The sequence below is a fragment of the Poecilia latipinna genome, unplaced genomic scaffold, assembly GCF_001443285.1.
Source record: "Poecilia latipinna isolate Pla-1442-1.1 unplaced genomic scaffold, P_latipinna-1.0 Scaffold1070, whole genome shotgun sequence".
NCBI lineage: Eukaryota > Metazoa > Chordata > Actinopteri > Cyprinodontiformes > Poeciliidae > Poecilia > Poecilia latipinna.
Genome location: NW_015113686.1, coordinates 42295 through 65278, shown reverse-complemented (window position 1 = coordinate 65278; position 22984 = coordinate 42295). Strand labels below are relative to the sequence as shown.

At 41.9% G+C, this 22984-nt stretch overlaps 3 protein-coding genes across 5 annotated transcripts in view; 1 reads left to right on the top strand and 2 right to left on the bottom strand.

Annotated features, from left to right (window-relative positions):
* Window positions 1–842: 842 nt before the first annotated feature.
* lcp1 (lymphocyte cytosolic protein 1 (L-plastin)) lies at window positions 843–11077 on the bottom strand. The gene is made up of 16 exons (XM_015051846.1): window positions 10938–11077; window positions 6907–6991; window positions 6560–6708; window positions 6354–6477; window positions 4781–4913; window positions 4580–4661; window positions 4325–4490; window positions 4038–4180; window positions 3665–3760; window positions 3380–3575; window positions 3207–3285; window positions 3013–3127; window positions 2799–2932; window positions 1871–1991; window positions 1564–1688; window positions 843–1430 (listed from the first exon to the last, which is right to left on the bottom strand). Exons 2-16 carry the CDS (start codon window positions 6968–6970, stop codon window positions 1298–1300), a joined length of 1860 nt encoding a protein of 619 aa, XP_014907332.1. The 5' UTR covers window positions 6971–6991; window positions 10938–11077; the 3' UTR covers window positions 843–1297.
* Window positions 11078–13490: 2413 nt separating this feature from the next.
* LOC106959338 (GDP-Man:Man(3)GlcNAc(2)-PP-Dol alpha-1,2-mannosyltransferase-like) lies at window positions 13491–19552 on the top strand. Its single transcript, XM_015051854.1, has 6 exons — window positions 13491–13656; window positions 13854–14075; window positions 15234–15436; window positions 15636–15804; window positions 16546–17183; window positions 18093–19552. Exons 1-6 carry the CDS (start codon window positions 13595–13597, stop codon window positions 18374–18376), a joined length of 1578 nt encoding a protein of 525 aa, XP_014907340.1. The 5' UTR covers window positions 13491–13594; the 3' UTR covers window positions 18377–19552.
* Window positions 19553–20489: 937 nt separating this feature from the next.
* The window catches only part of LOC106959337 (serine/threonine-protein kinase Nek5), a 20435-nt gene continuing 17940 nt past the window's right edge, over window positions 20490–22984 (bottom strand). For 2 of the 3 annotated variants that reach the window (XM_015051851.1, XM_015051853.1), the window contains exons 20-25: window positions 22447–22518; window positions 22141–22224; window positions 21899–22073; window positions 21748–21822; window positions 21531–21648; window positions 20490–21045 (exon numbers count right to left, since the gene is read on the bottom strand). In XM_015051851.1, coding sequence (XP_014907337.1) covers window positions 20829–21045; window positions 21531–21648; window positions 21748–21822; window positions 21899–22073; window positions 22141–22224; window positions 22447–22518 — 741 coding nt within the window. In that variant the 3' untranslated portion in view covers window positions 20490–20828. The remainder of the gene's footprint in view (window positions 21046–21530; window positions 21649–21747; window positions 21823–21898; window positions 22074–22140; window positions 22225–22446; window positions 22519–22984) is intronic. The other variant, XM_015051852.1, reaches the window with a different exon arrangement.

Sequence of the window (22984 nt, the reverse complement as noted above, 5' to 3'; positions counted from 1 at the left end):
AATTATTTAAATCAGATTTAGTGAAGCAGGGAGACACTGAAGCCCGATGTAGTCCTTTCTTTCATTGGGTGCTGTTTTGTAACCCAATGGTTTTCCAAAGGTTTTCTGAAAGACTATCACCTTAGCGCCAGTCTTCACTATACTTCACTTGCTAAGGTTGGCAGGAGTCTTAAAGGGCGCCATGAAAAAAACTAATAGGTTCTAAAAATAATTTTCTAATATAAAAAAAAATCTACACTAATTTAGCGGAATGGCAAAAAATATTAAAGTCTATATTTGACCCTTGTGCGTGTGAGGACTGAGGCAATGATACAGGTTTTACGTGTGTGGGGTCGATTGGACCCCATTTCTACATACAAGGGTTAAAAATGACACTGCTCAGCTGTTGGCTCCTGTTTACCACACATTGCTCCGTTGCTCGCTCTACTGAGTGAGGTGAGTTTTGTAAGTTACAAAAATGTACAAAACGGCTCAAATTGCCTGGTGCTCAAGGAATAAAAAGATGACAGAAACAGGTACAGTAAAGATGATGTAATCTTTTGTCTTAGTTATTTAGCAGAATGTGGTGTAGCAGCTGTGCTAGCTAGCAAACACGGAGCTAATCCAGCTAGTTTGACTCGATTGTTTTCATTCTTTCACTCAAACTTAACTTTTTCTAGGTGAGAATTAACTCCATGCATATCTTTTTAAACGTTTTGTCTTTCTCAGTATCTGGTTAATATTCTGTCCATTAACACGTAACCATAGTAACAATTAACTTTCCTGGACCATGTTGGACCAGAACCCTGTGAGGTTTCAGTTCTTTACGTCAGGATAAGTCAATGAATGAAACGCCACCAACGTTATAATAAAAACAATTTCTTTATTTATTGTAGACATGGAATGAACAGAAGGCTAATCCATTCACATTTACAGAGCATTATGGCTTTGTTACTAGAAATTAGATTTAGTGGGATGAAATGGAAGCAAAAATTCTTCATGATATGGCATCTGAAGCTGACAATTCAGATCAACTGGACCCAAACACAAATAAATAATACTGTGTTTTAATATGAAGCCTCTAATTTATGTTGTGGATTAGCTGATCAGTCACTGGGACGGGTTGGATTATTGTTAAATTGTTTGTACTGTACAGGTGCTTTATGTTTTTAAGATATTGTCCGAGTTTAAAATGGTGTAACAAACTGGTTTTGTAAAGTTTCACAACCTCCTTGCTTAAAGAAGAAAAGATGAGTGCTGCTCCTCCCCTTTGCTCTCAGGTTCACCAGGCAAACGGCAAAGGCTTCGTCCGGTCTCTTTAGGCTCTCCTCATGCCACGTGCCATCAGGCAGGCGAACACCGTCATCACCATCTTAGGTTTGACCTCCACCAGGTCCTCGGGCAGCGCGTACACCCGGGCGCCGATCTTCCTGGCCATGGAGATGGCGTACCTGGTGACACAGTGTTACAGCTCAGGTTAGGTGAAACACAGGAACCAATCTAGACCTGACTCTTGAGTCTTCTGGAGCTGTTTCCTGATCTAAATCTGCTCAAATATCTTAAGTGCGAAACTCGTGTTCATACTTTGCGTTGTTGAGTTTCTCCTCCTCTGTGAGGTCTTCGATCTTCAGCAGGTCGTATCGGATCGATCCGGGCTGGATGGCGTCGATCAGATCCAGAACCGGCATACTGCTGCTAATAGACATGTCCTGCACACACACAGAGGCATCATCTGAGGTTGTTCAATGGAAATGTTCAACCTCTAAAGTGTTTATGTGGTGAACAGCGCCACCATCTATTATAATACGTAAAAGGAAACTTGATCTTCATGCTACAGCATCATATTACCCAGAATTCCTGACCTAAAGGATGACTTGTTTGGGTGATTTACCTTGAAGCTTGAGATCGTGCCTTTTCCAGCCTCTGTGAGTGTTCCATTGACCCAGGATACGATGGTGTCATCTATAACCTTCTGTCCGTCACCCAGATCCTCCAGGATGTTCAGGGTGTACCTGAGGAAGAGACGGATGAAGGTGTGACGCAACAACCAGTGGAAAGATGGCACCCCTAGTTAAAGATGTGTAAAAAGCTTTCAGGTACATTCATATTTTCTTGCAGTACCGATGATCCCACAAACCAAACCCTCATTCTGTGGATTAGAAATCATTGTTGCAACAAAAACACAGGTGGCACAAATATTGATACCAATGTTGTCAATAGTTTGTTCCACTTCTTTTTAAAAACAGGACAGCAATGGGTCTCCTACAACGCTCTTAAGGTCTCTCTAGATAAGCTAGTCCTGGGTCCTCTCTTTAAGTTTTAGGACTGATTTGGCCTTGGAAGAAGGCAGATTTCCTGTCTGGTGAAGCATTTTCCTAGTTATCTTGCCATGGACTTCCACATTGTATCCTGTTGTAAAACCAGTTTTTGGCAGAATCCCAATGAATTTACTGGTGTTTCATAGAGTTTATCATACCATCCATTATAATAAGGATCCCATGGCCTGTGGAAGGCAGACAAGCCTACAGCCCTCGGCATAAACTTCATATACAGCGTGCTGTTTTGATGAACCTTGCGTGTACCAAGATAAGTTGTCCTGAGGCTAAAAGAAATCTCCATGAAACGTCCAAGAGTAATGGAATATTCAAGCAATAGCAATAAAAGCTAAAATTACTTCAGGAAGATCAAGCTATTAATATTTAGGTTGGATTTTCTCAATATGGCATTGGTCCTCAATAAGTCCCATGGATCTGGACACTCAGATGGAAAACATCTTCCCTAAAGGAACGTGTTAGAAGAAAACTGGAATGAGAGGTTACCTCCTCATGAGCTGCCAGAGCAGAGCGAGGGTGAGGGTTCGGTTTCCTGCGTTCAGGTCCTGACCCGCGATGCCAACCAGAGAGAATTTGGCCTCCTTTTTGCCCAGTTCCACTGCATAGTTACAGTTCTCCAGCTGGAAACCAGAACAGCAGATGGTTAGTTCAAGTCCAAGGACAGAGAGAAAGTCTTCAAATCAGAAGTTTCCTGTTGTACCTTCTTCATGTTGCTGCCCAGTTTAGAGTAGGGAGGCTTATTGACTCTGTCCCAGTCTACTGGTACTTTGATCTTCTCATACAGCTGGAAGATGACGAGGGCATCATCAATGTCGCTGTAACACACACACATTGTCCATTAGTCTCTGTGGTTATCGGCAGGCTACAGGTGGATGCCTAACAGAGCTTTCTTACGCGTAGAGATGGTTGACACGAGGGTTGACACCAAGAGAGTTCATCCAGTTCCTGAAGGTTCGCTCCTCCCTAGTTTCACCTACAGGCAAAAACTGATCAAACTTCCCCCAAAACAAACCTGCACAGTAAGAAACGACAGAGGAGACCCGGGTCTTTGGAAGATGTAGACGAACCTTCGATGGAGCTCCAGTCGATGTCCTGGTTCTCTGGCTTCTTCAGAGCTGGGTACTTATTGAACAGATTGGCAACAAAAGCCAAGTTGAGCTTGGGGTTGCCGCGGACGACGTCGGCGGGCATGACGAACTGCCTGCAGCCAAGCTTGTCAGCCTGGTCCAGCATGCATTCAGCCCTCTTCAGGTCCTCTTTCTCCTGCAGAGACATGAATGAAAGTCTGGGGCGTCAGGAAGGTGGGACTTCTCTCCGGAACAAACGATTCTGATTGGTTGATAAAATCTCACCCTGATTCCTGACACGTCGATGGCGATGGGAGGAACTCCATCCTCGTCTCCTTTGGGTGCCACCTGGTTCAGGATATTGTAGTACGCCTTGGAGTCCTGCAATAAACCCGATTGAAGAAGTTAACCCAGGCTCAACAACAACTTCAAGCTAGCTTATTTAGCTTTTAACAGACGGCTTGTATGACCCATTTATAACTGATACTGAACAGGAGTAATTTTCCTTCCACTTACGGTAGAGGCACTACTTTGTGTCAATTTATCACATAAAATCCAGTGAAGTTGTGATTGTGGGGTAACAAAATGGAAGAAATTTCATAAACACTTTTGCTAGCGAGTGTGTATGTGTGCTTGGAGCAGATGTTTTTGTTGTCACCTTGATGTCGGAGCTGAAGTTGTTGATCTTTCCACAGCCGGCTTCCTCCAGGTGGTAGTTGGCCCAACGCAGCAGCAGCTCCTCTGGGGAAAGCTTCATGAGGTCCTCCAGACTCTCGCCATCCCGCAGCAGAGCGATCAGTGCTGCACAGACCAGTAAAACCATTACAATTATACCTCAGACTGTCCTGTCTCCTATGCTGAAGACTTAGAAGTCTGCAGTATGGTTGGGTGCTTTTCTGTCACAAATTTCATGAGTTTAAATCTCGGCTTTATCCGAACACCCACCTTCGTTTCTGCTGATCTCGATGTCGGCGAACAGGCCGATCTTGATGACCTGCCACAGCAGACCCAGGACCAGGTGCTGCCTGCCCTCCTTCAGGTCCTCAGCCCCGATGTTCACCACGTGGCAACCGATAGCTGACGCAGAGTTCAGAGCCAGGTTCAGATTCTCCTGTTAGACCCAAACGCGCAACAAGCAGATTTAGCGCCCATGCAGACGACCTGCAGGAATGTTAGAGTTTGCAGTCGTAGGTGTCTCACCTGGACGGTGAATGGGGTGAGCTTTTTCTTGTTGATGGTTCTCTCGTCGATGGTGTCTGGGACGGACAGGTTGATCATTTTGCTAACAGGAGAGATGGAGCAGATTTAGGCCAATAAACATGGTTGCGATCGCATCTTTTTAACCCATTTCTGACCCAACAACCTGAGAGAAGTGGAGGTAATTGAAAGTATGGAAGTTACCAGAGGACGATTCCGTCTCCCATGGCGGTGAACAGGTCGTTGTTGTCGGGATCCATCGGAATAACGTGCTTACAGTCCGGATCCTTCTCCAGAGCTTTGTTGATCCAGTTCACAAAGGCCACCTTCTCCTCCTCTGTGGACCAAACAAATCACACCTCATCAGATCCCAGGTCATCACAGTATCAAAACACTCAGCAACACATTCACACACATTCAACTAGGCATTAATTTAAAAAATAAAATTCAATCAATTTTATCATCTGTTGGAGTCTGATTTGATGCAGACCTGGTAGAATGTGTAAGAACGCTGAAAATAAATTGACCTCTTTTGCATTCCTCTTTGAAAATCCAAGTTGAGTTTTTTTATTGAGTGGGAGAAAAAATTAATAGTTTTTAGTTGTGCCAACAACATGGTGTAGTTTGTAGTGTACACTGTGTGAACCTGTGCCTAGAGTACACCGTAAAACATTAGAACAGCATTCTGTTGTGGACTAACTTCTGCTGTGTAAGTCAAATAAATCGTGAGTTTGTGAAAGATAACTTACAGTGTGTGAGTTTGTGAAAGATAACTTACAGTAGCTAGTTTTGTTAACTTTTTGGTAATTTTGTCATTTCTCTAAGTATTAAGCAAGGGAGGGTTTTTAAGTTAGCACTTAAATGAAAGGAGGAGATGGGAGTGGGAACTATTTTTTAGGGTATTTAGCGGCAGGTTTTAGTATTTTGTGCTGCACTCTGAGTGAGATGCTCTTTTTTTGTTTGAATTTTTTTCTGGCATTAGTGGCCTGTATCTGACAGTAATCCGACAGGAAGGGGGCAGAGAGAAGGAGGGAAACTGACGTCCGGCGAAGGAACCAAGACCGGAAGTTAAATTCAGGATAACCCACGTCCAGGAATTTAGCCCGCGCTAACCACTGCGCTAGCGGCACGCGACGCTTCGACTCTTGCGTATTTTCTCGGTGAACTGCACTACCTGTCTTTTTTAAAGACAGTAATATGACAGGAAGAGGGGGAGACATGACGAGTGCCGCGTCCAGGTCTGTAGCGGCACGCGCTCCAAGAACCCCGCCACGCGACGACACGCCCTTCTGTTTCTTGAGGTAAATATTAATTTTAAACCAACTGTCCGCTTGCATTGATTGAGGATAATGTTTTCTCAAATTGTTTGAGTCCTGCTCAAACTGAATGGTTTGATGTGATGTTTAATAAAATGCAGTCAGATATGTTGTTCATGGAAACTGAATCAAGAATTTAATTGAAAATATTTTAACTTGATAGTGTGAGTGAAAACACAAACTGGTGCTTGTTCAGCTTGGTGAGGACAATTTTGCATCTTGTAGAATAATTGTTTGGTTTCAATGACGGTATTATACTAAAACAAACAACACAATTGAATATTGATGAGCTATCAGAACTTAAAGAACAACGATTAGACAAATTGTCTCTTGTTGTTCAATTAACTTGATGGTATTCAAATTCTGAGTTAAAAGCAAAACAGTTTTCTTGTTGATTTTGCATTTTCAAGGCAGAAGGTGAACCTCCATTTTCAAGTTAAGCCGCCTTCAGCTGTTTTCACCTGAGTATGAGTGCTGCGTGCCGGACTGCTCCGACGTTCCTGCCACGTTACAGATTCCTTCCTTCTTGTTGATGGCTTTCCTGAAGGTCTTGGCCACGTCGCTGCTCTTCAGACTGTGCGCCATCTGGACCAAGGGAACAGAACAGGAGAAATGAGCTGACTGGACACTCGTCGACTGAAGCGACGTCTCCGTTGACCCAGCTGACCTCGGTGAACTCCTCGAAGGTGAGTCTGTCGCTGGTTTTGGTCAGCTCCTGGACGATCTCCCGGACCTTGTATCCGGGCAGAGCCAGGTTGGCGGCCCTGAACAACTCGTTGAGCTCATCTTTGCTGATGAACCCGTTGCCGTCCACGTCTGACAGAGAGACGAGAAGGACTCTAAGTGTGGTGTTTTGTATATTTTACAATCTACGATCTGTTCTTAAAACTGAAGCAGTTAAAGTTTAGAACAATCATACAGAGGGCCTTGTTGAGAAAACCAGCAGCAGTTCCTCATTCATCCTTCCTCTATTAAAAACACAAGAGGAAATGACAACAAAGTCGATTCTCTTACCAATTTTGGCGAAAGCTTCTTTGAGTTCCTCCAGCTCCTCGGCAGAGATCTTTGTGGCGGCCATGTTGGCAACTGGACCCTAAAACTGACCCAAGAAGAGACGAAACGTTTCCATAAGGCGGAGGTGTCTTTCAGGCCAGAAGCAATATGATCAGATCTTCTAATTTAGTGATGTGATGTAAAGCCTTCATAGTTCTCACTTTTGCCACTCTGAAACTTCCCCCTGCTGCAGCACTTCCTGTCTGAAAAACAACCACTTCTTTATATCTCCTTGCTGTGCAGACAGCAAGATCTGCATGGTAACCTACCAGTTCCTACTGGACAGACGAACTGAGATCTTCCCTTAAACGGGTCACTTTAGAAGAACCCTCATTTATGGAGCGGACTGAGATGTTTTTTGTTTTTTAATAACACAACCTTTCAGTCTTCAGTGAGAAACAAGAGCACTCAAAAACCACATAACTATTACTGCTAAAAAGGTTTTAGCAAAAACGTTCACAATTTACTGTCAGAATAATAATTTGCTTGGTCACTGCAGGATTTTACAGCCGTGTTTCTTAAACTATGGTGCAAGTAGCACCTGCACTACTTGTGTTGGCTTTTTGTGATACTCAGAATTTTTTATTTTTTTTTTAGAATCCTGTTAAAAGGTAAATATGAAATAAATTAGCTGTAACTTAAAGCAAAAACAGTGAAACGACGCCTTTTGTTTTTAAGAAAGTCAAAGGGTAACACAAACTGAAGCAGATGAACCCAGAGAGTCGGTTGCAGCTAATGCTACGTCATATTAGTTAACTGGGATTAGCCATGTTAGCTAAACACTAAAGAAGCAAGCTAAGAAATATAAGTTATGCATTTATTGATGATGACATTAAAACTATGAGTAGTGCAAAAACAAAAAGTTTTATCCAGCAGATAATAATCAGTAGCAAATAATAATAATAATAATAATAATACGCTAACAATTCCTACTTCAGGAAGTCTTTCTGTTTCTTTCTTCATTTTTTACCTGAATATATTTTTAATATTTTGTAATCAAATAAAACCTGAGGTTAGCAAAAAGACTTTCAGACTTTCAAAAAGAAAGTTTGAATCCTGACAGCAGCAGATGGTGCTGACGTCTTTTCAGCCGGTCAAAGATGCAGATATTACAGTCCTGGCCAGTGAAAGAAAGACACGCATGCTGAGTTTGCGAGCTTCGATCTGCAACAGGCACTGGAACAAAACCATGTCGCTGCAGAGAAGTGGAATAGCTGACATTAATTAGTTTTTTCTGGTTGAACTCATCTTCTACATCAATGTGTCTGAGTTTCAGTAAGGATTTTATTCAGTCACTAGCTGTGAGTTGGCTAACGATTATTAGCTAATTCAAGAAAGAAGCCATCATGAGGCCATAGAAGAGTGGCTAAAAGATCAGACAGGGAAATGAACATTTTGTTTATTGTGGCGAAGGACGAATTCCTATTTATTTTGCCAATGAACAGATAAACCCACATTTCTCACTCAAACGAAACCATTCATAAAGTTCATAAAGGTATTTTTGTTTCTCTAGAAAACAGAAAAGGTCAGACCAGTGACATTTCATCTGCTTTAGCGATTATCATATGACATGAAGGACATTTTATTTTAGGGTGTGATGATTCACCCCGAACGCGTCGGCGTGTTCGCAGATCCTTTTTTGGCAGTTTGCAGGACATTTTAAACCACAAAAGAATCAACTTCGAGCTCGTTAGGTGTCAGTGATTTAACTTCCTGCTCCTTTGCAGTGAAGGACGAGCTTGATGATGAAACAATTAAAAAAAAAAAAAGACGGTGAAATATTAAATTACTTCACCCTTGAAGGGGTTGCTCATATTTTAATTCTCAGTTAAGCCGTTCTTTAGAGACAGCTTGGATGGTTCACACAAACAGAACTGATTTTAGATCAGTAAGAGGAAGTGCTTCTATCTGTTGAAACGATATCCTGTTAAAACATCGCTGTCAGAGAAGCTGCTGTTGACTTTATTGTATTGTAAGAGACATAATAGTGTATAACATGAGTTAGCAAGATGCTAAAATGACAAAATAAAGAGAACTAGTCATTATAGGATTACAAATATGGTGAAGTCCAGTTGCTTTTTAGTCACGTGCTTTCCGGTGCAGTCTGAGTTTGTGCACAGGTAGATGTTTAAGTAAAAGAAAAGTAAATGATATAAAATGAGACGTCGAGTCAGTGAAAACGGGGAAGTTGTTTCTTGCAGCGGACAGCAGATTGGAAGCAGAAATGAAACTTGACTCTGCCGAACTGCAAACCTGACCAGTTTTTCTGCCGTTTTCTCACTGACTTTTAATGTGTTGCCAAAACGGTAGACGACTGCCTGACATTTAAAGTGTGAGATTTGTTACCAATTATGGCTTCTCTGCCGTTTATCTCCCGTTTTTACATGCAGCGCAGCCTGTACAGATTTCTATCAGCTCTTAAAAGCATCTGCTCACATTGCTTCTTAAAACTTCCTTCCTGTGTTGCTAAGAATCGTAGTTATTCTGCAGAGCTTCTCTGCCATTCTGCAGGAAATTCACACCTTTTGTTTTTTTATGTTCACACCTTTATGTTAAAAAACATATTCCTGCTGCATCTCCTCTCTCTGCATGCAAAACCCCAAACATGAGCATGTTATGTTATAATCAGAAGTTTGTTTGGCTATTTCTGCTGAAGACAGTTTTTCATGAAGTCAGAAACGTAAAAGGTTAAAGTTTATCTCAGGAGGCATGTCCCGTGTTTTGAATTTTCTATATTTAATAACAGTTTGATGCTAAAACGCTAACAGGTTGCAGGAGCTCAGATTTTAGATTTATACAGTTAGTTTGCATGTTCACAGGAGGTAGATGTTACTTCAAATCAGGCATTTATGTATTTTGACGTTGGTGCTCGTCTCCAAGAATATTTGACTCAAGACACAAACGTTTTTCCGTGAAACTGAATAAAAAGTGACTAATAACACTCCCTTAGATCAACATTACAATAAAATAACACCCACATTGTTTGGACGACCTCTTTGATTGAGACAATTGTGCTTTTAAATAATTTTTCAATTATAGGTTTTGTTTTTTAAAGGAGCAGGCAGCAGGGGGAGCTAACATTTGTAAACTCCACTGATGTACCACAGAAGAAGAAAACATAAGTCTCAAATGAGATGTCTCTTGAATTTTAGGTGATTTTTTTTATTTATTTATTTCAAACAAATGTGACTTTTCAGAGTCTGTTTTGTGTCTACGTGACACCTCTCCTGCCTCAGACCGCGGCTAACACTTTGCACTTTATTTCTTTAACCTGCTTCCTGTCTGCATCTTAACATGTCAGTGAAAATGCAAGAAAGGGGAAAATGACTTCCATCTTCACTCTTTTTTGCACCGTTTTTGCAGAAATAAATAAATAAATATTTGAATCTGCATGTTAGCCATCAGCAGAGGTTCAGTGTGCAGAAAACTGCATGGATTACAGCAGAGCAGCTCGCAGACCCGTGTCACACACGTGTTTACGCATCCCTGGGTTAGGTCATCTTATAAGAAAAAAGAAGGCTTATTAATCATAAATATAATGCCGAGGTTTCTTGTAGGCCCACGCTGCCTCAGACAGTTTTTTTTCCTTTTTTTTCAGTTGATGCGAGGCTAACCACAAACTTCCTTTCTTGCTAACTGCAGCGCTTCAAGCTGCTCCTTCCTCTCGTCTTAGACCTCCATCTGCCCTCGTCTTCTTACTTGTACATGAGCAGCTGCTGAATCATTTAATATGATTTAGTCGCTGAGCAGTTTTCCAGTGCATCTTGTTGTGCATGACGGCAGTTTCTTCAAAAATATTAAAGCAAAAATAACTAATTGTGCAGAAAGTCAGGGTAAGGATTGCAGAAAGTCACAGAGACTCTAGTTTCCCCCTTCTTTGCCTTTTCATTTGCCTTTTCATCAGAGGAGTTACTTCCTCTAAATTCACCTGATACCTGAGCAGACGCACAAACGGATGCGAGGCGAACCTGATCCAACCTCCGCCGCCTTACCTGAGAGACGAGGCGAGGGGGTTGGAAGGTGAAGCGGGTGCTTTTTTTCTGTCCGTCCGTCCGGCTGCTGTTGCTGCTCACCGCTCGACAGGCAGCGCTCTGAATCGGCTCGGTCTGAAGGGGCCTCGACTCATCTATTCAAATCTACGAGGAAGGAAGTGACATGTGGCACTTTAGAAACAGGAATCAAAGAGCTTTTGTCTTTATATGGCAATGCGCGCGAGCTTGCGAGTTCAGGTGACCTCCGCAGTCGGTTTCGTGGGGCTCTGGTGACAACATCTCACTGCTGGTCCATGTCTGAAAAGTAGAACGTTGTGTAAAAAACGGCGTAGGCCTGTCGCAATAAATCATAGAATCGTGATAAATTAAAATGAACTCGATTATTTTCATTTGCACGATTTATCGTTTTTCTTTTTTCTCTGTTTCTACCAAAAACTGGATGATAAAAGTCTTCAGTCTGGTGTTTTGGTCTCATTTTTTGAAGGACAGTTTTGTTTACAGAGACTCCATAATTCATTTAATTTGTTGTTCCTGTTTTATTTGGGATATTTACAATATTTTCCAGTAAGTTTTCATTAGAATTTAACATTCTGTGATCTTTGATAATGTGTTCTTGCATTATTATGCCTTTACCTTTCATTACTTGAAAATGGTCTCAAAAACAATATTATCGTTTATTGCGATAACTTCTCTTACGATTTATTGTCCAGCAGAATTCATCATGACTGGCCGAATAGAAGGTGGAATATTTCTTGCCTGTCATTTCAGAAAGGGAAATGGTTGTTTTATAGAGATTCATAACACACAGAGTAAAATAGATCAAGCTTTTTTTTTATTATTATTTTTAATGATTATGGCTTATAGGTAAATAAATCCCAAACTTTCAGTGTCTCAAAAACCTAAAACGTCACATTTGATCAATGAAAACCGATGTCTTGAGGAAAAATGTCAGCCTTCTGAAAGGTTTGTACATTTCTCTGCTCTCAGTGCCAGGCTGGAGCTTCTTTTTGCAGGATTTGCTGCATCAGTGTGGCGTGGAGGGGACCAGGTGTAATGAAGCCCAGGTTGCTTTGATAGATTGTCTTAGTGAATTTTGGGTTTTCATTTCCCGCAAGTCATACAAGAAATGCATGCTTGGAATAAATCATTCTGCATTATTTCCATTACAAATGGGCACAAAACTTTGTCGATATTTCACTAAAGTCCCAATTGCAGAGTTTGCATTGAATAAGAAATGCAGTTAAAATCACATGTGAATAAGTTATTCAAAAACATGGAACGAAATTATCCTCCAATACTGCATTTGCATACAATATTAAAATTTTTTTTTTTGAGTAATACTAGCATTTTATTTCCTTGTTGCCACGTGGGTTTGGCATCTGGCTGGTGAAACATCACCAAACATTTTATTTCAGTTTCATGGAAATAAAATGTTGTCCCATCTAAACGGATGGCATCTGTGCAGAAATCTGAAAAAGCAACAGTGTGAATTACATCTTAATTATAAAACAAATAATAATAAAAAAAGATAAACAGAAACAAAGAATGGTTAGATGAAACTTTAGATGAATTACGCACAACTGGGCGGATCTAGGGAAGGAAGTGTGAGTTTGTGTCATCTACTGGTGAATAGATGAATAATGACATGATTGTAACCGTGGGAACAGAAAGGTTAAAAAAACTGCCAGTGATTTTTTTTTCTTTCTTTTAGGTCAAAAAAGCCAAATAGGTATTTATGATTGCAGTGTGTTATGTTTCTGTATTGTACACTGGTGTTTAATTCTCTGAGTAAAACTGAAACAAAACTAGAAAATAGTAAATTCGCCATGTTCACTGTAAAAATACAAAATCTTACCAAGTATTTTGACCTATGTCGTTGTACATGTGAAATAAGAAAAAAATTACTTAAAAGTAACTTTTCAGCAATATATAGGAGCTTGTTTTAAGTTAGTAATTCCTTAATATTGATGGAAAAAGTTCTAGCAGATGAAACTGTCAACGGTTCAGTTGCACAACATTCAGTTTTGGCAAGATATAATAATATGTAATCCTTGGAGTTTCAGGCGTTATTAGTGCTAATTTGCATTCACTTTTCAAATACACGGTAGTACTCCAACATCTCCTGACCGCATGAATGTCAGAGGCCTCTTCAGATGGGTTGCAAAACTGACTGCTACTGGAGATCCTTCTTGGCCACCAGCCACAACCACTCTTAAGACACTTTGATGATATGAATAGCGACATTTAATGACTCTTTGGAATATAACTGACAGTTTTTTTAATGACGTCATAAGCGCAGGTCACTCTGATAGGCCGCTTCCTGGATGACCCACCGGTTCACGTTAAGAAATGCACCAAGGATGGAGGTTCCCTTTTTCGTCACATCATTTCTAGATTGCGACACTTTTAAAGCGGTTGTTAAGTGTGATTTGTTTTTCTTTCTTTCAGTCTTTTGCTTCTGAATTAATTGAATGTAGTGACGTACATAAAAACTGTTGAACACACAGCCGTGAACCACAGCTTGCTTCCCTCGGAGGGCAGTAGTAGTCTATCACATGTTGATGACGTGCAGGTAAACAAAACGCTGAGCCAATCAGAGAGCGGAGGCTGGGTCAGCTGACAGGTTGTGGCGTCACGTCAGAAGCTGTGTTGACAAAATGGCAGGACACGAACATCACCACCACCACCACTTCTCTCTGTGCTTCTGCGACTTGATGAGGTACATATGCTGTGTTTTTTACCAAACATATAGAAGGAAAGTGTCGGAGAGAAATGCATTCATGTTCTGCTTAAAATTTAATTGAGGGGACAGTGCTAAGATTAGCCTAGCATGTAGCAGGCTAACGTCAAACTGAAACAGGTTCCAGGTGAACTCCTTCCGCCCTGCTCTCAGCTCTCCGTCTCCCTCCGCCGCAGGTTGCTGTGGTCCCTGGTGATGCCCTGCGTCTACCTCAGCCTGGCCCTGACCCTGCTGCTGCTCCTGGTTCTGCTGGGGCTCCGCGTCTGGTTGCAGGGTCGCCGCAAGACCCGCCGCGCTCAGGACGGCGGCCCGGCTGTGGCTTTCTTCCACCCGTACTGCAACGCAGGAGGAGGCGGGGAGCGGGTGCTCTGGTGCTCCCTGAGGGCCCTCATGAACCGGTAACCCAGCGCTCCGGAATAAAGCCCAGCCACATCCTTTTCTCTAAATAACATCTGCTCCGTGCTGTCACTGACAGGAACCTGAATTAAAGGTTTCAGGTGGCTCAGCTGGCACCGTGTTCAGAGGCTACAGTCCTCGATGCGGTTGTCCCGAGTTCGAGTCCCGGTCTTTCCTCTCGCTTCTCTCTAGTGCCTGTTTGTCTGCTGTTCAATAAGAGGCCACTAGATAACCGAGAAACCTTTAAAAAGCAAAGGTTTAATTATTTACACAACTGGAGATAAGAGCAAACAGGCGTCAGGTCTCGGTGACCTGCCTGTCGACGTGGCCCTCTGCGACACAGCACCTCATGATCCCATAATCCTGTTTGAGTATAATAATCTATTTTAGACCTCAGTAATGTCCAGTTTTCAACCTCCATATATAGGGGTGGTCCACATGGACTTAAAATTTATCCTGATATTTTATTGTACGATAAAAATGATGAGATTACTTATTTTTTAGGTATTTATATATATTATAGAGAAACACAAATGCTGCACTAGAAAACATTCCCATTTGTAAAGTTTCTTTAGGACACTAGTGAGAAATTAAATCTAAACTGCATTTAATCATATTTCCAAATGTATTATGTATTAATGCTCTCATTGAACAAGCAGTGGAAAATATAGTAAAATTGATCTCGACAATATGGATAGTTTTATTTCATTTTAAACATCATTAATTGGAATTTATCATATCAATAAATTCTTCTAAGAAATTTATTGCGATAATTGATAAACGATACGATAAATGCCCACCCATACCTTCATGGAGTCAAAACATTTCGTTATGATCTCATTTTTATCAGAGCGCTTTCCTTCAGGCGTTTGCTGATGGGTTTTTTTCCTCAAAGGTTTTCTTCCATTAAAGTCAGTGAATGGAGAGCTTGCCTGACAGTTGCCCTGGTAACTGATGCTTGATAGGTTTGTGGTTGTGCCATATACCTAACTTTTTTAGACGATGGGTTGAACAGATCTCTGATAAGATAACTCTGCTTTAAACTTCTCCAGAACCTTCTCCCTGACCCGTCTGCTGTCTTCCTTCATCTTCCTTTTTTAAATATTTTAAAACCTAAAAATGGAGAACTTATGGCAACCATTGCCTCCCCATTATTCCAGATACCCCAATGTCTCCTTTGTGGTGTACACGGGGGATAAGGGAGTGACTGGTGAGCAGGTCCTGGAGGGGGCGCGGCAGCGTTTCAACATAACTCTACCCCGACCCGTCACCTTCATCTTCCTGCGTCACCGCGGCCTGGTGGAGGCCGCTTCGTACCCTCACTTCACCCTGCTGGGACAGAGCCTGGGCTCCATGTTCCTCGGTAAGACATGAACATGAAACGCGCTGAGTGTTAAGAGTTTAGAAAAAGTAAAAAGATCCACGGCTCAGTTTTAGGTCAATCGACTAGTAACCTGTGCTTCTACAAGCGTAGGCCTTTCTGGATCTTTGGGGGTTTTTCTTCTTCTTGGTAAGATAAAGCAGCTAACAGAGGAGAGTGTGTGTGTGTGTGTGTGTTTTAGGGTGGGAAGCTCTCACAGCTTTTGTTCCTGACCTGTACGTCGACTCCATGGGCTACGCCTTCACGCTTCCAATCTTCCGCTACTTGGGAAGCTGCAAGGTGGCGAGCTACGTCCACTATCCCACCGTGAGCACGGACATGTTGACTGTGGTCAGAGAGAGGAACCCCAGGTAAAGCTCACCGTTCAGCTTTACATCAAGTTTTAATCTTGTTCCCTCATCAAAAACACACCTGGAGTGTCACTTTGATTCCTTCATGAATGTTTGGGAAATCCTTTAGTCTCCCGTAGCAACCATTCAGCTGCCACGGGTGGATGCAGCTCCGCCTTCGTAACAAAACTCCTCCTAAAAACTATTTATTGCTTATTTTCAAGAAAACTCTATGGGTGTGAATGAATGACACATCAGTCATAAAACCACACATTGTTCTTGAAAAACATTAATTTGAAACAGTGTTAAAAAATGGTTAATATCAACAAGCTGCACACAGTAACTGTATTTAGTCATATTTTCAAATTTATTGATATTTATCGATGCTCTCATGGAAGAAGTAGTGCAGAAATGTCAAAAGTAACATTTCCGATCATCCCGTCAGTTTTTTTTTTTTTTTAATTTACCATTTTTTAAATTTTAAATTTCAAGTTTCTTTTAAGGCAAAAAAAATAAATCATGCTGTTTTTAGCTCTTTCAGTTTAGAAAGAGCTGGAGCTTCTTAAAGAGACAGAGGCCTTAAATTACAGCCAAATTTCTTTTAAGTCATATTTTATATATAGGAAGGTAACATAGTTACTTGATTGCGCTATAAAATGATTCCATGTGGCTGGAAAATACAGCATACTGCCCCTTTAATGAAGCGTTCTCTGATTCTTAGCAGAAACTTTAACATATTTTCCCCCAAACCTTTAACTTCAGGTTCAACAACGCGGACTTCATCTCCAGAAACCCGGTCCTGAGCGCCGTGAAGGTGCTGTACTACTGCCTCTTTGCTCTGCTCTATGGCCTGGCCGGCTCCTGCAGCGACGTCGTCATGGTGAACTCCACCTGGACGCTGGGGCACATCCTGGCCCTGTGGCGCTGCCCTGGCCGCACCAGCGTGGTGTACCCGCCGTGCGACGTCAGGGCCTTCCTGGACGTCCCGCTGGAGGGGGAGGAGGACGAAGACGAGCTGGAGGAGGACTGGGAGGAGCTGGGGGGCGAAGAGGACGGGAGAGGAAGAGCGGGAGGAGACACGAAGTGCCAGTCCATTGTGTCCGTGGGTCAGTTCAGGCCGGAGAAGGACCACCTGCTGCAAATCAGAGCGTTTGCCAAGCTGCTGGACAGGAAGGGGGACGGGCCCGGGGGCCGGGAGGCGCTGCGGCTGGTGCTGATTGGCGGCTGCAGGAACCAGGAAGACGAGGACCGGGTGCTGATGCTGCGGGGCCTCTGTCAGGAGCTCGGCGTCTCCGACCGCGTCGACTTCAAGCTCAACGTTCCCTTCGACGAGCTGAAGAGGGAGCTGGTGAGCGCCACCATCGGCCTGCACACCATGTGGAACGAACACTTCGGCATCGGTGAGAACACGAGAAACGGCCATGTCTCTGTTACCATGGGGGGAAATGAGTATTTGATACACGTCTAAAGACTGGAGAGGTTGGTGGAGGGATGATCTGGTGATTATCGTTTACATGAACCAATTGGTAACAAAAATGTCTAAATAAGAGATTTCCAGGAATTAGTTCCTGCTCTTTGAGTCTGTATTCTCAGACTGAGATTAAAGTATTTGACAATTATTTCAATAATCAATTTATCACAATTTGATTAATCTTTTCAGATTATTTAAGGTTATTTAATCTGATTTGACTTCTGAATTTTTATAGTTTCTCCATGTCAGGATTTTATTCTGAAGTAATAGTGAGGAAATAAAGATTCCAAGCAAAATGCATCAAAAGCAGAAGAAATCTAGATTACCTCACTTGGATAATAACTACCCAAGTCATATTTGTTTTCAGTGTACATGAGTTGCATGTTTCTCAGGTTGTCATCCTTAAAAACTCTTAAATTCATGTACCTAAAATTAAGACCTTGAAATTCCTTTAAAAAGTAAGTTGGCCTTAAATAATTCATCACAAGTCTTAAATTTTGTCTTGGCTGAACGAGTTAATCTTGTATATTCTGTGTATTTGCAGGACTTTTCTGTCAGGCAAAAGCAGACATCTTTATTGCGCTAACCCCGCTAACTAGCTGCTAATATACACTTGCTAGCAAGCTAACTTGATTGCATCTTTGGCTAGACGATGTTTGCACATTTCTGTGGTGATAAAGGTCTTAAATTCCATTTGTGATGGTCTTAAAAAGTCTTACATTTGAGTTGGTGAAACCTGCAGAAACCCTGATTTCTCTTTAAATAATTTCATGCTATTATTTTGAAGGGTACGTCGGGTTTCATGGTTTAGACGTCCATCCTGTCTCTGTCGTTCCAGGAGTGGTGGAGTGCATGGCCGCGGGAACCATCGTCCTCGCCCACAAGTCAGGCGGCCCGAAGCTGGACATCGTGGTGCCGCACGAGGGCAGGCAGACGGGCTTCCTGGCGGACAGCGAGGACAGCTACGCCGCGGCCATGGAAATCATCCTGGCACTGACGCCTTCGGCTAGGCTGGAGATAAAACGCGCAGCGCGGGAATCTGTGGGTCGGTTCTCAGACCAGGAGTTCGAAGCTTGTTTCCTCGCCGCCACGGAGGCTCTGATGAGTCAGCTGGTGCGGTGAGGACGAGCGAAGGAGACCTGGTGTCCAACTGGGACTAGAGACGGCCGTCTGAGCAGAAAGCTAGCAGGCTGGAATCCGAAAACAGAAGAAGCAGCTCAGGAAGAATGCACCTGTCCTGAGGTGTAACTCAGGAGAGGTGCATTCTTCTTCTCAGTGATATTAGTGTAAGTTACACTAATATCACTGGGCAGTGATCTAATTCCGTTTAAAACAAGCTAAGCTAACAGTTAAAGCGCAACACAGCGCCTCATTATTAGCTTACTTACCAGGAAATAAGACATTTCTACATTAGTCAAATTTCTCTGCTTGCTCTCCAGATTTTCAACCAGATAAAAATCTCCGCTCTGTACAGACTGAGGAGAAAAAACCTAAACATTCCCAGCGACTGTTACTGATATGTAAAAATGCCTTTGGGTCGTATGAATGACGCCGTGTTCCAGGCTAAAGAGGTCCGTATGTGGATGTGTGTTTCCTGAACTGATTGAACGATAATCCAGGTTGTAGTTGAAACTGATAAATGTTTATGGTCAGATTTAAAGAGGATCATCTTGATATTTGACTCAGAGATGAATGAAAGTTTTTGCGGTCGTTTGATTTGTCAATCATCTGGTTCTCACACGTCCTGACTTCAGGATGTGGGTCAATCAGACTTGGTTTATGCAACGAGGCGTTTAGTTTCCCCTTTGCTTCCAGTGTTTCTGTTTTTACTAAGCTGGACTTGGATTAGACTCACTGTCAACTAATCTGGGGAGAATTATAGGAACTGCAAAACGGAGATTTTCCTGAGTTTCGTTCTGGGTTATACTGTCAGTACCGACATGATTTTGAAGAGAATTATTTTTTCTGACTTCTAAAGAAATTAAATGGGTTATTTAAATATGATTTTTCTGTCATTAGAGGTTAAGAGGCTTTCTCTTTTTGCTGCTTCATGTAATCTCTATAGTTATATTTAATATGAAGGTTTATCTGAGGTGACGGCCAAATCTACCATGTCTGAATGTTGTTGCTCTCCTCGCATTCCTGTTTTTGATGGGCATGATAATATAATAAAAGGTATATTACAAACCCTCGTTTTAAAGAGGCATTGATGCTGTTTAAGTCTGTGTATAGAGGATGCTTAGATTTCTGGAGAAACTTGCACTTGAATAATACACAATAAAAGCAAAAGAAAAGTAAGAGATGCAGCTGATAATCTCTTGTGTGCTGCCCCCTTGTGGTAAGAGTCTCAAAGTACACTCCGAAGTTTAATATTATACATTGAAGCCAAATACTTCACAGTTACTGGTGTTATGTATATGAAATGATAAACTGCACACTCTTACTTTGCAGGAAAAATGATTTCAGAAAATAAACAGGTGAACAACAGGGCAGATTTATCTTCCTTAACTGAACCAAGCAGGCGGTAAACAGACCATTAAAGTTTGAGCAGGTGTTTACTCTCTGAAATGATCCCAGTAATTAGCTTCAGTACAGCCTTGTTTCTTCTTAGTGTCTGAGCAAAATAAACAAATGGTCGACTACTGAATTTGTAGAATTAGAGTGACAAGTCACCTTCTAGGAAAAATAGCTAAATTACTTCAGTGCAACTAAACTATCAGAAGTAAAATGCAAACTGATTATGTGAATAAAAGTGATACTTTTGGCTGCTTCCATTCACTGCTGTTAGGTTTTGCATAACCTTTGCACGACTTGCTAGCATAAAGTCCTCCAGAGACGTTACTGCTGGAAAAAAACAGGAATGCATCAAAAGAACAGTACTGGTCAAAACTGGAGAATGTTAACATTTGTACCTAAATAATGATAATATTTTCCTTTTGTCACTGTTGTGTTCTGCTGGTTGCCTTAGAACAACAAATAAACTGTTTTACATCAACTTTGAACACAGAAATGAATATGACAGGTATGAGGTAAAAGTCCAAACAAGTGAAAAGTTGTAAAATTGATTCCACTGAAAGGTGGCCATTGATTTTCTCTCAATGTTTGTTGTCAGAAATCATTTGAAAAGTGCTGTACATGAAATGTAGACGTATATTTCACAATCTGACTGACTGTCATGGTTACATTCAGTGTCTCCCTTTGTGTTTGGTATCAGAGGTGATGTTGGAAAACTAAATGACAGGTAGGCCACTTTTTTTTGTTAAATTAATTTATTTTTTTAAGTAAATAAAGATGTTTTACATTCTTAAAACTACATTTATATTACTGTGCACTTAAAATCAGGCTAGCCAACCATTTTAGTCCAGATGTAAACCATGAATATGTAGCCAAGGCTTCATGAGTCATACCACTGTGGACTGCTGCTTACTCAACCCTCCCTATGTAAACTTCAGAGTGAAAACTTTCACCTCTTTCACACTTTTAAAGGGAGTTCATTCAGAATAATCCATCTGTTAACAAACCACTGAATCATTTCAGCCTGATGCTCTTGTCAGTCTGGGGCCCTTCAGGTTTACTAGAAACACCCACTTGGTGAGCCTTCACACTCTGAACCGCTGACCTCTGCTTGGGCTTGTTGACCTGAAGAGCCGTCTGCTCCTCCGTCCTTCCTCTCCTCTTCTTCGCCGTCCTCCGGCGTGTTTTCTCCAGGGCTCGAGTCCTCCATGACGTAAAGGTTCCTCATGGAGTCCGCCACGGCGTCTCTCAGCTCGTCCTCCGACTCCTCAAAGTTCCTGAAGAAAAACACGACATCAGTCCTACATTTACCTTCCCTTTGTTATATTTAAAAGATTCAGAATTCATTTTTCAGGCACACGGCATCATTTTATAGCATCATCAAGTAACTGTTAACTGCAGTTGTTATGAAAATGCTGTGTGCATTTTGTTTGTGCACTACGCTCTACTAATACTTTTCAAAGACGCATGGTTGTATAATTGAGCATCTGTTTGCAGTGAGTGTAAACGTTGAATTTGGGGGGTGTGGCCAGCAGCAGCTCATTTGGATTTAAAGTGACAGAGACCTAAACCACCTCATTCTGATTAACTGAAATCTCATTATAATAGTTGTTTTGGGGGGGTTTTTTGCAAAAAATGTAACAAACATGTTTATTGTTCAGCCTTAAGGTGACCTTTAATTTGTATTTGCTGTCTCTCTTTTAAAACAAATATGTGGTTTGTACCAATCTGGGTTCAGAGTGAAGTTAAAGCATGAACTCACGTGTCATCATCATCAGACCTCGACTCCAGATGCTCTTCATCCATCTCTATATCCGAGTCCTTTTCCTCCTCTTCCTCTTCCTCTCGTTTTCCCGTCTCCTCCTCTCCCTCCGTCATGGCTTCATAGAGGACAAACAGTTCAGTGTTCAACGTTCAGTGAATGTCTTTAGCCTTCAGTTTCCTGCCTGTTGGTGTTTTGACCTGACCCGTGTGCAGACCTGGTGTGAGTTCGGCCTGAGCCAGCGCGTCCAGCAGGGAGCTGGGGGGGCCGCTGGTCCACTGCCTGCGACCTGCTGGGGGCCAAACGTGTGTCAGACATGAGGAGCTTTAAAATCACATGGGATACGTCAGTCGCTGTGTGAGCTGCACCTTCTGAAGGCTCAGCCGCTGTGCTGTACGCAGAGCTGACGGCCATGTTGGCCAGGGCGTCCAGCAGAGTCTGAGGGGTCCTTTGGCTCAACCCCTTTCTCTCCTTTGACCAGTCTTTGAGCTTTAGCTCCTCCCCTTCCTGGAAGCTTAGCGTACGGTTGAGAGGATCCACTTCCTGTTTGGTTAGAGGAGAAGAAAACTGAAGACATGTAGCGAAAATGACTTTGTTTCAGTTTTTCTACCTGCTTCTGTTCGTTTTTCCTCTCCTCCTTTGTTTCTTCTTCTTTTTCTTCTTCATCCAGCCGGATTTCAAACATGATTCCCTTCTGCAGGAACCAAAAGATTTAGATGCTGTTCATCATTTTCAAACAGTCTCATTTTATTTTTTACTCAAATATCACTGCTGAATGACAAAGGAATGACTTTTGAAAATGTTTGAAATATTCCTTTTATACACCAGCTGAGCTTTTCAGATGCTATCCCATGTTGTGTTTAAGTATTTGAATCAAAATTAGATCTTTTTTTGGGTTCAACAGGCAGAACCTCACCTTATCTTTGGGTTTTTTCTGAGATTGTCCCTCGTCTTCTTCTCTGACCTGCCTCAGAACTGCGTCCATGTCCTGCAGCAGGAAGGAAAAACTCTGTGTAACCTGAGTGACTTAACGACAAACGTAGGATTTGACCAAGTTTCCTTATGAACAGCTAGAGCTTCGAACCACAAGAACAGAAGACGATCAGCCCAACAACAAAGATACAACACATCTTATCACAGTGTAAAGGTCTAAAAGCTCAGGTGAAGCATTACATCCACTGAAAGACGGGTGAGTTAACTTGAAATATTGAGTTAATCAAATCAAGTTTATGCCAGTAAAGACATTAGCTTTATTAAGTTGTCATGCTAAATAAACATAAATAAAGTAAGTTTAGCTAACTTAATTTGACTACATGTAACAAATTAACTCAATTTTTTAAAGTGGATCTGCTCTCTTTTTTTCCCAAACCATTTAAAATCTGTCAACTTTTTTATTTATTTATTTTTTACATCTGATAATACAACCACAAACGTCGGTGTGTTTTTTGGTGTAT